General features: G+C 40.0%; 1 protein-coding gene across 2 annotated transcripts in view; it reads right to left on the bottom strand.

Moving 5' to 3' along the window:
• Positions 1-2,255: 2,255 nt before the first annotated feature.
• Positions 2,256-16,015, bottom strand: part of GPD1L (glycerol-3-phosphate dehydrogenase 1 like) — a 40,168-nt gene continuing 26,408 nt past the window's right edge. For both annotated transcript variants that reach the window (XM_084620030.1, XM_084620031.1), the window contains 3 exons: positions 11,280-11,513; positions 10,555-10,661; positions 2,256-4,851 (listed from right to left, as the gene is read on the bottom strand). In XM_084620030.1, the coding sequence (XP_084476156.1) occupies positions 4,755-4,851; positions 10,555-10,661; positions 11,280-11,513 (438 nt within the window). In that variant the 3' untranslated portion in view covers positions 2,256-4,754. The remainder of the gene's footprint in view (positions 4,852-10,554; positions 10,662-11,279; positions 11,514-16,015) is intronic.

A 16,015-nucleotide genomic window follows, 5' to 3' on the forward strand; every position in this document is an offset into this window, starting at 1 on the left:
ATGGGCAAGTCGCTTCCCCTCTGCTCCTCAGTTTCCCCCCCGATAATGATACCGACCTCCTTTGTCAAGCACTTTGAGATCTATGGATGAAAGGTGCTATAAGATTGAGCTATTATTTTGTTTGCTGAAGAAACCTACATTCCTGTTAATGCCAGTGTTTCCATGCATCATAGTGTAAATTGAAAAGGAGGACTTGTGGCACCTTAGAGACTAACAAATCTAAGGTGCCACAAGTACTCCTTTTCTTTTTGCGAATACAGACTAACATGGCTGCTACTCTGAAACCTGTCATAGTGTAAATTGTCACTGTGAGGCTGGATCCTCCTGTTCAGAAAACTCACAGGAGGGGCAACATTAAGTAGGAAATTTTATGAGTTGATAAGATTTAGTTCCTGACTCATCCCACCAAGTGATATGGGATTTTCAAGGTGTGGGGGCCCATGCATCACAGAGCTGTCCAGAAATCAAGGAAAGACCCTGTGCCCACTCCCCTCTCATCACACTGGTGAGTACAACTTCATTAGGAGCTATGCTGCCATTGCCTCCCTGCCTGTAAGTGAGCCATCTCCAACTGGGAAGAAAGTTCACGGTAAACTGTGACACAGTTAATGAGGGCAGGATCAGCATTAATTCTAATAGGACCTTTTTTCCCCACCCGGCAAAGGATTGTCACAGGATGACATAAGTACAACTGCTGTCCTGGGCCAAACATGTTATGGTGAGAAGGTGTCAGCTGAGTAGTGTTTGCATGGAGGGGCCTTAGCTGTTTTTGTGGGATGTCAATTATATTGGCAAGCTTCTCCTTTCACCTCCAGTAGATTCATCCATTCTATGCTGCATGACATGGTGGTGAAACTGTGCACCTCCTCAACCTCAAACAACAAGTAAGACAATAACGGAGAATTTATTTGCACAAGGCACTTAAGAGCTTCAAGGAAATGTTAAAGAGAAAACACGCAATCTACGGCAGACCATGTAGAATTTTGTGCAGCAGCGACCTCTAGTGGATGACACGATCATTATATGAACTGAAGACGATAATGCAGTTCATACCACAGAGAACATCTTGTTTTATTTGATTGGCCCGACTCAAGACTGTGCTAGCAAAACAATAAATGAAAACACTGATGCTTAGATGACAATCAGTAAACTGCTCTAGCCCCTCGTATGGCAGTCTCAGATATCTATCCTGATTACATCTTTAGCATCAACAAGAGAAAGAAAGCTTGGTGATAAAAAATGAATACTAAAAACAAGTGATTCCAAGACAAAATATTTATTCTACTAAGCTTTCAAAGAGGTATCCATTTTCAATCCTTAAACAATACAGTACATGTGTAATGGGCTAGTTAGGTAGTACACTTCAAACCTGATATAACGTGGTCCTCAGGAGCCAAAAAATCTTACCGCGTTCTAGGTGAAACTGCGTTATATTGAACTTGCTTTGGCCTTGAGCATTTCCTTTATTAATAGTTACTTCCTGCCCCCTGACTGATCCCTCAGAATCCCCGACCCATCCAACCCTCCACCCCCGCTCCCTGTCCCCTGACTGCCCCAACCCCTATCCACCCCCCCACCCCCTGGCAGGCCCCACCAGGACTCCCACCCCCTATCCAACACCCCCATTTCCCATCCCCTGATCGCCCCGCCCCCAGAACCTACGAACCATCCAAACCCCTGCTCCCTGTCCTCTGACCGCCCCCCAAGACCCTCTGCCCCTTATCCAACCCCTCGGCCCCGGCCCGGCACCCTTAACACGCCACTCAGAGCAGCGTGTCAGAGCCAGAAACGCTGATGTGCTGACCCGCTGGAGCACGCAGCGCTGTCCCCCAAAAGCGTTGCTTTACTGCGTTATATCTGAATTCGTGTTATATCAGGTCACATTATATCGGGGTAGAGGTGTATTAGAAGACTGAATGCAGTTCCCTTAGTGATTTTTAGTGATAGTTCATAAGTTAGTCAAGAAAGATACAAATTTAGGACCTGATCCTGAAAAAAAAACAACTTACTATTGGGCAGAGTGTCTTTAACGGGACTACTCCCAGTAGCAAGCAAAAGAGAGTTCACAAAACTGGTCCCTTATCCTTTAGTGCGGATTATATCTATCTATCTATATCTCTCAGTATCATAATTAGTAGTAAATATTAATGAAAAAAATAATGCCAAGCCAAAAATTCTCAAGCAACAACGACAAAGAAATAGAAATGGTGGAATAATAAATATTGACAGAAATGAAAACAAGATAAATTCCTTAATTATAGAAGTTTTGCATTTTATTGGGGAAGTGAGTGGACTGTAGATTTGAGAAAATGATTCAATAAACAAACCTCCCTCTGGCTCTCTCACTGACTGGGTTTACATAAAAAACGAGATCTAAAAATGCTCAACTCCTTAAGTGGAGGAAAGAGCATGAGAACAAACAAAAAAAAAATACCCCATCCTACAGTACATATAATTCACCACTTTTAGCTTATATAGCCCTTTATGTATCTTACAAAATTGTATTATTCTACATACTATATGTAAAAATAAAATACAAAGTCAAATCCACCCAATTTGGTGGATTTTTAAAAAATATAATTTAACATAAGCAAACCCACTGCGAGTTATGCTATAATGGGGAGTGTATGCTTCATATGTGCGTTAATATATCAATGTTTCCAACTACTAAAATGTCCTTTAAATGGGCTGAGCACAAATTTCTCACAGATCAGTTCTATCAGAGATTTTAATTCTCAAAATCCCACTGCCCCATACATTTCAAACTAACCCCAACCCTTTCCATTATTCAGCACCATGTTCAGAAAAATAAGGCAAAACATCCCCAATAAAATGATCTTTTGTAGCCCTGCATATTTGTAGACATTCACATGATCTTCTAAAAATAATTTAAAACATAATGGTTGGTTTGGCATATGCAAAATGCCAGCCCCTGTTCGGAAATATTTTTTTGTTTACATGAAGGTGCCTTACTGCTCTTTCTTATTTCAGAGTAAAAAATATCCAAAGCTATATAATGCACTTTAAGCAAGGGTGACTGATACTCCTAAGCCTATACCTTGACATCTTAAAGCTTCATAAAGGTTTCATGCTCAAAGCTCTTGGCTTGTAAACAACACAGCTGGTAACAGCAAGTAGTGATCAATCCATATCTTGCTCAGAGATTAGGAGTCTGTATTCCAAACAGCAAGATACTTCTCTTATTAGCTCAGTGCTGGCTTCTATCAGTTTCTAGACAAACCTTATTCTTCTGATCTCAACTATGGGTTGTCCCTTCACATGCCTAGCCATACGCCTGATCCTTAAGGCTAGATTTCATTTTTTCTTTTAAACAAAATAAACTCATGGGCCAGAAAGATCCATCCATCCCCCTACCTTTCCTCAAAATGTTCCTACAAAGGATATTCCAGCAGTACCCCAACAGTTGTGCAACAGAAGCATTCAAATTGACCTCCCCCATAACCTTTCCAGTCCCTCCTTCCTTAAAGGGAACAGAGAGAGGCAGCCTGGCCTCTGAGAAGCTTTCAGACAGATTGGTCAGAAAAGGCTTGATCCAATCCTCACAAGAGTCTTTCAAATTAAAGAATGGGAACTTTTTCATTTACTTCAGTAGAAGTTGGATCAAGTCAATAGAGAACAGTTGACACATCAGTCACTGGCAGGCACTGAAATGGATGCAGTTAGCATAAAGGAGCACAGTTCATTTGACAACAGACAACACAAACTTGAAGTACTGGGAAATCCCCCCATGTGTGGTATGCAGCTGAAGGTTAAGCTAGAAGAGCGTGACAGTTTTGGGCAGCGGCTAGCACAAAAATTGGCCTAAAATAAAATAAATGGAATCAGACAGCACATGAATGAACCTCAGGGCCCCTATACTAGAGTCTGTGCTGGTAAAATCCTTCTGCTTGTCCTTCCTAATAGAATTCTAGAACAGCGTAATACCTGGAAACAGCAAGGGAAAGATAGAAATGCAGAAATATAAAAATAAAAGCAGAAAGGGATAAAAATTGAGGGGGAGGTAATGTACCCTTTTAAAATATGTTACACTTAAAAGATTAAATACCCTTTAAAATTGATTTAAACTAGTCTGATATTTTGAGACTGTCTAAAAATCATATGATACTGTTAAACACAGTTAGTTAAAATGCTATTCCACTGCTCCCTCCTTGAATAACTGCTACAACTAGCTTTTCATTAATATTGCTTAAAATGACTATCTCCAAAAAGCATGCAAACATGTAAAAAGTCTTGATGTGTATTACAGAATAAAATCAAGTTTAGTAGACATAGCTTACACTACTGGGGCGATCAGGGCCCAAACCAATTCCCATTGAAGCCAATGGGATTCTTTCCATTGACTCTAGTGTGTACTGGATTGGGTCTTTAATGAGAGAGGAATTTCAGAATGAAAGATTACTAAATGTTGTTTGTATCTTGTACTGTAGAAATACAATAGATGCATCCATATTTTTATGCATACTATATATATATATATTATATATATATATATATATAGTGCAAGTTTTGCATTGTATATCTTAAAACACCTGCTTTTTAGCCAGTAAAATGATAGACACCAAGATGACAGTACATTACAATGTTAAATTGTGTCCAAAAAACTACAGAAATTCATATACATTCACATGGTTGCCTAATGTGCAGCTTCTTATGAAGCTTATGCTTACATCCACTTGAACCCAAATATGAATTTGAAAGGCGGAAGCTGCATTAGTATAATTGCACAATTCATTTTACATATGCTCTGGATGACTCTGAAGGCAGGATATCATTTCTTGAACAGGTTTCCCTTCATAGCAGATTTGATATACGGCAGTGAACAGTGGAAACCTAGCAAAGAAAAGAAAAAAGCAACATAAGATTAATCTATAATGTCTTGTTAGGTAGAGAAGAGAGCACCTGAGAATCTGTGTGTTTCTTTTGGAATTTACAAGGCACTCATGCTATGATGATGAGTGCAGAATATATACAATACCTACATACATTTCAGGCCCTCAAAAGCCTCATCATTATCAAGCCATACTGGATCCTGCAACATTGTTATGCATAACTTGACAGTTCATTTATTTCACAAATGAAAACAAATGCTTGCCACTATTTTTTTGCAATCATCTTACCACATGCTCAGCTACAAACAGAAAAGATCAACCTTTCAAATAATGATCAAGTATAAAAAAAAATTAGGATACCACAAATTTTTCAGAGATCCCATCAGATTAAAAATCATAGACCAAGATTTTCAAATGTAAAAGTCTACAGGTAAGTATGGGTTTTAGGATCCTTAAAATAAATAGGAGCCTGACTTTTTATTTATTTATTTATTTTTAAGTTGGCCACGTTTTCAAAAATAAAACTTCCATGTGTGTTTTACTGACATTAAAGGACTATTAAAACAAAGAATTTTTAAAAATCCTAAACCTATTTATTTTTATATTCAGTGTGGATAATGAAAACAGATCTAGTCAATTTCACTTTCTAGATCTGAAAGGCTACAGTGTTTAAGCTGCAAGCACCACAACAGAATGTTTAAAATCCTTGCAAAACTTTTTGTAGGAATAAAAAAAAAAAAAAAAAAAGAATTCTGTTGGCCTTAAGGGATTTTTGTTTTTAAATCTTAAATGTTAGGCCTAAAATTGACATAGGAATGTCTGTTTATGTGTGATCATTTCTAGAGATGGGCACAAGACATATTGTACTTGTATGAAGCAAAAGTAAGCTTCAGATGGGTACAGGTATTGCATTGCTAGTTATCAGGCTGTTCAGAGAAGTTGCGTGATTTAAGATGGGACCATTGTTTCAAACAACATTTTAATACCAACTTACTGCTCTCCATCACAGAGAATATTTCTGTAAGCACAATTCAGAAGCACTTTACTGAAAAAATGACAATGCTTAAGTTAATGGTGACAACAATACTAGAGGCAGGAAAAGCATGTATACTACATGTGAAATGTGCATCTGGGAACATTAAAGGGATTAGTTCTGCAACTACCTTTCAGATGAAGAGTTCTATAGCCAACTTACACTGTAAATATACATGCTGATCCTGCAAAGTGCATCTCTCTCTGTTGGGTATCACGGACATCTACAAGCCTCCATATGACAAACAGCCATGCATCTGCATAGAAGTTTGCAGGATTGAGGCCTAAATTCTACCAGTGATGTTGCACCCCATAAGGCTTTATGAAAATATGCTTATAAATGTATATACGACATAACTGATATGTTTTATGCTACATATGCCATGTAACATATCTCTGTAAAGGTTATGATCTACTGAATCTATTAATCCTATTTGTATGCATGTATCATTTTTGTGTTTGAAGTTATGAATATTGGCTGTGTACTTGCTTGATTTCTAAGTAGCCTTAGTAAACATTGGTCAGCTTCTTGAGAAAGGAATGTGCAAGTTAAATGCCCGATCAAGAAGCACTTAACAGACAATGGATCTTGAAAGACTCCAATCCACATAAGAAGCCTACTTGAGGACGTTCAAGGTAGCATGTGAACCATGGCTGCTACCTGTAAGTTCTGAGTCATGCATGGACATGTGACTTGCCCATGTGACTCCAAAACTCCATCATTTAGCCGGGATTCTACACAGGGGGAGGGAGGGGTGTCCACCCACAAGAGAAAGTCTATTTAAACACTGGGGAGATCCCTCCATTTTGTCTTCAGCTGGCTCAAAGGACAGACTCTCCACCCCCAAAGGATACCTGAAAGAAACTGGAACAAAGGACAGTAACCACAGGGGATGTGAGTGATTGCTGGACCCAGACTACTAGAGGGAGACTAGTCTGTAAAAGGAAGCTTACTGGAACACCTCTGAGGGTGAGGTTTTATCTGTATTCAGTTTTCTTACTGTGTTAGGCATAGACTTGCGTGTTCTATTTTATTTTGCTTGGTAATTCACTTTGTTCTGTCTGTTACTACTTGAGACCACTTAAATCCTACTTTCTATATTTAATAAAATCACTTTTTATTTATTATTTAAGCCAGAGTATGCATTAATACCTCGGGGGGCGGGGAAGGGCAAACAGATGTGCATCTCTCTCTATCAGTGTTATAGAGGGTGAACAATTTATGAGTTTACCCTGTATAAGCTTTATACAGGGTAAAATGGATTTATTTGGGGTTTGGATGCCATTGGGAGTTGGGCATCTGAGCGTTAAAGACAGGAACACTTCTTAAGCTGCTTTCAGTTAAGTTTGCAGTTTATGGGATGTGGTTCAGACGTGGGTCTGTGTTTGCGGCCGGCAAGTGTGTCTGGCACAACGCGGCAGGGTTCTGAGGTCCCAAACTGGCAGGGAAGGCAGGGGCAGAAGTAGTCTTGGCACATCAGTTGGCAGCCCCCAAGGGGTTTCTGTGATGCAACCCATCACGCTACCCTTACTAGACTTTCAACCCTATGTTTTAAATTTTTATTTTTTGAAAAGCACCAGAGTATACTGCACAGTTTTTAAGCAAATGTTTGAAGATTAGATTAAAAAGCCAATGCCCTTAAAATAGGATCATTCAGCTTCCACTAGGTGCAATAGTGAGAATGAGAAGGGGGTCTGTGTAGTAACCAGCTGGAAATAACTTCGCTAACTGACACAATCCAAAAATACTATTTTACACCCAAGTGTCCAAGAATGACAGTATCATCCAGCAAAAATTTACATGAGTTTTTAAAACTACCCTTTAGGATGAGGACAAAAGCAGAGAAATAAACAATAGCCTACTTCATGTCATCCCGATTAAAAAAAACCTGCTGTGTTCAGCTCTGTACTTGCCAAATGGAAAAGCAGAAAAATAAAAAAATAAAACTTATTTTAAGATGTCTAAGAGAGCATTACAAACAGTAACTATTGAAAGCGATTGTTCTAAACAGCTTTCTTCCCCCAACCAGCTTAACTGTGCATACATTGCAGAGATAGGACTTCTGTGCCTTATTTTTAGAAGTAGTACTAAAACATAGAAAAGCAGATGGTGCATGAAAAAAATTGCACTTTAAAAACTGCCAAAAATAATTTTTAAAAGGGACTGCCAATCAACTGACGAAACTGTTCATTTTTGTGATTTTGCCTCATCTGAAAAAGGAAGAGCTGAAGAAAACACATTCCAAGTCTTACTAAACACAGTCTACATATGGCTTTAGGAATCACGCACATGCAGAATCTCTTGAATAAATGACATCAGGAGAACCTGCTTTGTTTTGTACCAGGAAATACTAAGTTAGATGATTCTATTTTACCGTAAACTAGGTGTCACAAAGGAAAGAGAACCACAATATCAAAGCTACTATCCATGCTTCTGACCCATCTATGAGATGAAAGCAGCCACTACATACAGCTGGTCAGTTAAACAGAATTTTAGTAACAAGGCTCCTTTTCCTTGGAGATAAGCAACAAATTTTACCAGCAAGAAAGCTACTGGACGGTCTTTCTGTTTACAGGGTTTATTAAGTTTCAGAGTAGCAGCCGTGTTAGCCTGTATTCGCAAAAAGAAAAAGAGTACTAGTGGCACCTTAGAGACTAACCAATTTATTTGAGCATAAGCTTTCGTGAGCTACAGGGTTTATTAAGACGCTCAGCTTTATATTTTAGTTTATTGTTTATTTACAGTTCTGCAATATTGTGAGTTAACACAGACCTTAAGTAAATGCTTGCTTATATGTTTAAGTTATACATGAAACTAACAAGAAGATACATCAGGCTTGACAAACAATTCCCTTGTTTATTAGCTTCCCTGTGAGAGTTATAATCTTATGCAGATAAGATATTTCTCTTCCGCATCAGGGAGTTCTCACTGGTAAATTATTGGAATGCAATGAAGAGTGAACTAATGCATCATGTACTGAAGGGAACCTGAAACTGAGTCCCTACCATTGCTTCAGAAGTACATCAACCAGTTTTGCAGGCAGGCTATTGGGGCAGTTGTGAATATGGATTAAATGGTGGAATTTTGCCTCAGAAGTTTTCAGATCCTCTATTGTCTAGCAAACAGCAAAAATCAATATACTAGATGCCATATTTTCCTTTTTGATTTGTCAAGCTGTATAAGCACTGAGCTGCCATCCTTTATACATACCTTACAATTTTTGTATGCAGTTTCATTTAAGTGATTTGGAATAAGCACTCTTAAACTGTACAAATCAATGGCCAAACAGCCGATGCAGAAACATAGTTGATTGAATAGGGTCAATAGGTTTTACCTATGGTACATTCCAGAGACTACAACCTGGACCAAGCATTGTTAAACCGATGCAGCTTTTCTCTTATGGCCCGACCCTGCAAGGTGCTGAACACCATTAACTCCTAGTGAAGTTGTTGGGAGGTAAGGACACTTAGCAAGACCATGAAAGATGCTGAGCACCTCACAGGAGGAGGCCCTGAGTTCAGAAGTATCCCTCCCAATTTCAGAAAGATACCAATTTTGTCTTTATTCTTACTCTGTTAGTAGCCACAAATCTTCATTTCTGAATTATAACCAGCAGCAATTAACAGAACAATAGTCACCAGGACAATTATTCTAGGCAAGTCATCAAGAATGTCTACAAAATGTGTCAAAAAACTAAATACTTCCCTTATGAGAAACTCAAGATTATTCTGGGAAAAGATTAAAACGAAGTCAAAACTAGGCAAAGACAAATCAAACATGCCACTATGCCTCCTAGGCCATATCCTCAGACACTTGTACTCATGGCCCCATGCTCTCTTCCACATTCTGCCTCCGTGGCAGTCTTCCACGGACTCGTGACTCCATGGAAGCCCATTCATGGGAACTCCAACTCTACCAATCTGGAGAGAGGAGGGGAACCAGCTGGGCTCCTCAGGATTCTTTCCCCCCACCTCTTTCCACCCCCAACAAAAAAAACAAAAAACCAAAAAAAAACCCCAACCACCCTGCTAAAACCCCAACCACCCTGCTTTTGGCTCTATTAATTTATGCTGCTTTCTGGTCCGCATTGCATAACCCAACCCTGGAGGAGCGTGTATAAGGAGGACAATCCAGGCGAAGCCCATGGGAGGGGAAGTGAATGGAAACAAGGCTCCTGCAAGAGTCATGCCGTTCAGAGGTAGGCAAGAGCCAGTAGGAAAAGGCAGCAGAGCTGAGGCAAGGGGCATCCCTGAGATCTGCGCAGTAAAGAAGTACAATTCCTATTTCCATGGGAATTTCCATGGGTGCAAACCATATGATTAGGAAATTCCATGTTAAAATCTAGGGCACTTCCTCTCCTACATTACCTTATTCCTGCCTAGGGCAGATGGGATCACCAAGATATCTCTGAGTAAATGGAGGATTAAATTGCAGAGCATTCAGAGTTTAAATATAGGCTCCCACACCATTAGTTCTAGTATATATATTATGGTCACATTAATCTCGCTGTTTTAAAATGTATGCATTTTGTTGGGGTTTAAGTCACTTTGTCAGCATTTTACTTTGTTTCCTGAACATAAAAGCAAAAGTCTCACAATGATCAAAAAACAAAGAGTGAAAAAATGGAGGGCAAAACAAAACAAAATAAATGCCCCATGTCCTCTTACTTACTTATCCACCATTCCTTTCTGCTTCAGGATACGATATACTTCTGCCGAAGTCTGTGGTCCCTGCAATTTCTGGCCATTTAGCATTTCTTGCTCCAGTTCTTCAATGGACTTAACAGTATTTTAAAAATAATAAAAAAAAGGTTAATCATGACAAGGTATTTCCAACCTAAGACACCATTTTGAAGAATATTATGAAGAATAAGAAGGTTATTAAGCCCTGATAAGGGTCTTCTCCTCTCCTGGATGACACTACTGCTTCAGCATGGGGAGACAGCTCCCAAAGTTTGCCCAGCTGAGGGTGGTAGAACTAAAATCTTAAATGAACAGTCACTCAACATGAGTATTAAGATGCATGAAGACTTGATGGGAGAAGCTGGCTAGTGTCATTGAAGAATCCTAACACTTCCTCCAAAAGCAGTCCATGGTTTTCATAATGGTAATTACCTACATGCCTGTGTGTAAACTTCCTCTTTCCCCTACTCCCTACCTCCAGTTCTCCTTCTCTTTGGAACTGCCTCATTCATTCTAGCTTTGCAACACTGTCTCTATGGTAACACACTAAAGGACAAAAGGCGGGGAGACAAGACTATGTTAACTGATTACAATGTGACTAGTATAACCACAGTATTCTAGTAACAAGTCAGCACTGAACCTAGTGCTCCTATGACATAGATTTCTGCAATGCTAGCCATCACACAGAGACGAAGACAGGCCTTGGTACAATACCTTCCCAGTTTTAACAAATGCTTCAGCCACCCTCCGATTGCGGCCACCATAACACGTTGTGATCAGATCAGCAACTCCACAACTCTCCAGGAAAGTGGCAACAGACACCTGTCCCTTGCAAAAGATTTTTGCAAAAGCAATCATCTCCATTAGGCCAAGTCGAATAACAGCAGCTTTGGTATTATCACCACAGCGAAGGCCATCACAAAACCCGGCTCCCACTGCCACAATGTTCTAAGGAGAGGAGAAAAACAGTGGGAAGCAAATTAGATACAGTTTAGAGAACCTCTGAAGTTACAAAGGGAGAGAGTGCAAGTGTTCTGGTAAGAATCACATATACAAATATCAGCTCGCTTGTGTTAGCTAGATGGCTGGATTAGATACAAAAGCTAACACAAATACAACATTAAAGTTGAGAATATTGTAAGGGAAGTCAAAAAACCAAGGAGCCAAATTCAGCCAAGCTAGTGCAGGTAGGTTTTGAACACACCCTTTTGCGCCAGTCAAAATGGGGGTCTACAACCTACACAGCTAGAGCAATCATTGTGCCTTATGGTGCGTGTGTGTGTGACCACCCCATGCAGGGGAGATGGTGTTTGTGCTCCTGGACTCCGCTGATATTTCACTGGCAGGTGCTACATCCTTTTCTCCATTAGGGGATTCCAAGCTGCTTATTGGCTAATGGTACCTGCTTTTTGAACAGCACTGAGCCCTTTCACCTCCCCAGAAGGGGAAGCTGTAGCCACGTTGCATTGCCACAACCTGTCCCTCTTTCTGTCACCTTTTACATCCCTGCTCCCTGATACTAGCACAGGCTGCTGTTCTGGCCAAACTGGAGACATTTTCTGGGGACGTGTGAGATGAATGCATTTCTCAGGTGTACTGATCATGTCTGACTCTACTGTCTTCCTTGAAGACACCACAGTGAAGCTTAATGCAGAAGGATTCAGTATTACTTTATGGTGTTTCTCCATCACATTCTCCCTACAGTTTTTGAACAGTATGATGCAGATATAGCACAAAACTTCCCTTTAGATGCCAACCACTTGTCTGCTGGACACTCACTATTTTTTAAGGCTGTATGTCAATGAATGGCGAACGTTAGCCTCCAATTTCTGCTATTTTGGCTTTGTTTACTCTTTCTATTTCAAAGCTGCTCAGCCCACATGACCCACAATTTGACCCAGAGTGCTTAAATTGTTTGCTTTTGTCTTTCATCATTTGTTTGTCAGAGAGAATAGGAAAGCTAGTTGTAGTGCTTTAAGCAGGCCTTGACCAGCTTGAGCAGGGAAAACAGTGTGCATGTTTTAATTCTGAAAGCATCAGCTTGTTAGACCTTTTCTACAATGTTGCCATTGCACATTCTGACAGGTAGCCTGCAAGTAACCAAGAAGTGATTAGCACACACAGCCTCATAACATAGGTACACCTATGATATTATAGCCTCATACAGCTACTTTATGAATTCACATGCCGGATTCTGTATTTCCACTTTTCTCTGACCTCTCCTTAATGAAAGGAGATATGACAATTCTCTCTCTCTCTCTCTCTCTCTCTATATATATATATTATAGGTAGCAATGCCTATAGTTAAGTTTGCCTAACACATTTGATTATTCTCCGTTTCCAGTTTCTCTGTTTCCAGTTATAACTTCAAACTAACCATCTGGGCTGAAATTTTCCATGTCAAGTGTCTGCCTTAGGCTCAATTTTTGAGGAAGCATCAGATAAATGCTTCAGCCATTTCTCAGAATAAGGTTAGGGGAAAAAATACATTGTTTTGCACATATTTTTTTTAAAAAAAAAACCCATAGCTGTTTTGTTCAGAAACTAATGCTTTGGAACAGGGGCCTGCAAATTGGCAGAAAGTTTGTCTTGGTGCCAGGGCTGTGCTTGTGCTGTCCCAATGAAAATTCGCTTAAATTTGCGAAAGTTATAAGCTTCGGAAAAAATCTCAGTTCACTCGTGCTCAGTATAGGCTTAAAAGAGTTCAGCCACTAAATTCTTTGAAGAGTCCCTCAGAACTGAGCATTCTCCCTCCCCTCACAGATCTTATGTGCCAACTGTTTCTGCACTACCCCCACCAAGTGACTAAGAATGCTCCACCCCAAGGCTGCAGGGCTAAGCAGGACTTCCCCTGCAACTGCTCCTCCTGGCTGCCAGGGATTACTGTGGTGGTGGGTAAAGGAGCTGGGAGCAGGAAAACTCTCTCTCCTGAGCTCTCATTTATCCTGCTGCTGGCACCTAGGCAGCATGCAGGCAAAAGGAAAAACAGCCTGTATTGAATGCAGATGGCTGAGGAACAAGAAAGATTGGGGGCAGGACCTTACGCAGAAATATCAAGCTTGGTTTCTTTTACAGTCCTCAGTGAAGAATGGACATGTATAAAGAAAGCTTGTTCGTGACTTTTTTAAGTTGGTAAGTTTAAAAGCATGCATGAAAATATTTGTTTTTTGTGCTACTTTATTTGTTTTGGGCAAAGGTGCTACTGGGGCGCCAACTTCTAGCTCAGGAGCTCTCAAATTTTTCGTGGTCCACAGAGTGTCTTGTAGATTCCTCCTTTCCTATTGCAGAACACCCATGTGGCAACTCCAGCAAGCGATATTGGGAAGCACTATGCACTTTGTTTTCTTTTAATATAATTTAGTTGCTGGATATATGAAGAAGAAGCTCTCACCAAGAGCAGCCAGATACTCCACAAATCACAATCAGAGAACTTCTGTTCTAGCTTAAAAGGTTGGAGACCATTAGAAGATCAGTTTAATGAAGATCTGTACAAGACAAGAGAGTCTTATTTTGAAGACAAATAAATAATAATAATAATAATTAATAATAATACCACCACCTAGTACATGGTGCTTTTCATCAGTAGATCTCAAAGCACTTTACAAAAGAAGGTCAGTATCATCAACATTTTTCAAATGGGGGAAAATGAGGCATGCAAAGGCGAAGTGACTTTCACAAGCCCACCCAGTAGACCCAGTGGCAGAGCCAGGAACAGAGTCCAGGTCCTCTGAGTCCCAGTCTAATGCTCTGTCTACTAGGCCACACTGTCTCTCCTTAATTAGTAACGGCAATGTTAACATACACTCTAGTGGTCCCTACTCTGACAGTTAAGATGCTCCTTTGTCTTTTGCAGCAATCAATAAACTCTTTTTTCCCTGTTGACAAGGTTCCATTAAATTATTTGACAGATGCAAGCTCCAGTACCATCTGCTGCCTATAAGATTTAATATACATGACATTAATATGCAGCAGCACAGATATCCTGAGCTCTATTATCACTAAAGCCCCTATATTTTCAGTTACATGCATATCCATTGCATTTGCAGGAACTCATATTTATGCACAATAGAAATGTGCCTATCTGTTTGCAAGCTCAAATACTCAATTTACCTGTGCAAATACCTGTTTGTGCATACAGCTGTGGAGTTTTGGAGACAAAGTAAGAGCAATTCTATTTTGCAGGTTCATGATTTTAAAATGTTGCCTTTATGATGACTTGAAACTAAGAGTAACTCAATGCTCCAAGCTAAAATTAAATAAATACATTAAATAACACTACTGAAAAGCTTCTTTTTTTTTTAAACCAAACACTAAAAAAAAAAGGTCACCTGCAGGTGACTCTGGGTCTCACTCCATGGTGGCACCTCAGCACATAGGAGCCAACAACTCAACTTTGAACACAACTACCTGCCAGCTATCTCAAGTAAGCAAGGAGGGCCCAGCAGCTGGAGTGAATACAAACAAAAGGAGGAAGTGCTTCTGAATGGGTCTGCCCTGAGAGAGACATCTTGGGTCTGAGATGAGAAGATCTAAGTGGTAGGCAGAGCAGTCCTAAGCAAGGACTGGACTTTATATTATCTTATTGCTTAGATGTCTGTTAAAGTTGAAGCCCAAGAAGATGGTTGAGTTTTGATCCTGCCCAGAGTTTAGGGACTGTTGTAGAACAGATGGGAAAGTCATCTTCTCATAAGCAACTCAGTGTGATCACACAGAGCCCTTCAGAAATGCAAGTTTGATTAACTTCAAAAGGCTACGCATACTGCGTATGCTGCAGCTCCAGACTTTGATGACCATATGAGCATTTTGTAACGTGAGGGTCAGTACCAACAAAGAATAATTTAAAACTTGCAATCCAACATTGGTTTTGACAGTAAGTTTATGGAGTCCCTCATCATGCTGATGCATATGGTTTCAGAGGCCTTTTTTAACAACACATTGTCCTTCCACAATTAAGCTGATACTAAAAGGAAAAGCAGTGTGTAATCCATGTGAGATTTCATGCTTTCATCTGTGCTGCAAACCTGAGCTGGTGTCTCTAAGGATACCCATACAAGTATTAGAACCTGTTTTCCCTTCTGCTTACACATACTATTGTGCAGAAAGGAGTGAGACAACAGATATTTGAGGTTGGGAAGGAATTTTCCTTCAGGTCAGACCGGCCTGGGGTTTGTTTTTTTTTCCTTCCTGTGCTGTATGGGGCAAGGGTCACTTGCAGGTTTAAACTAATGTAAATGGGGAATTCTCTGTAATTTGAAGTCTCTAAACCATGATTTGAGGACTTCAGTAACTCTGCCAGAGGTTAGGCATCTATTTCAGGAGTAGCTGATGTTCTGTGGCCTGCAATTTGCAGGAGGTCTGACTAGACGACCACGATGGTTCCTCCTGGCCTTAAAGTCTATGAGTCTAATTCTCAGTGCACTTCACAACAGGAACCATTACTGATACAGAAC

The sequence above is a fragment of the Lepidochelys olivacea genome (assembly GCF_965140295.1).
Source record: "Lepidochelys olivacea isolate rLepOli2 genome assembly, chromosome: 2".
Lineage (NCBI taxonomy): Eukaryota > Metazoa > Chordata > Testudines > Cheloniidae > Lepidochelys > Lepidochelys olivacea.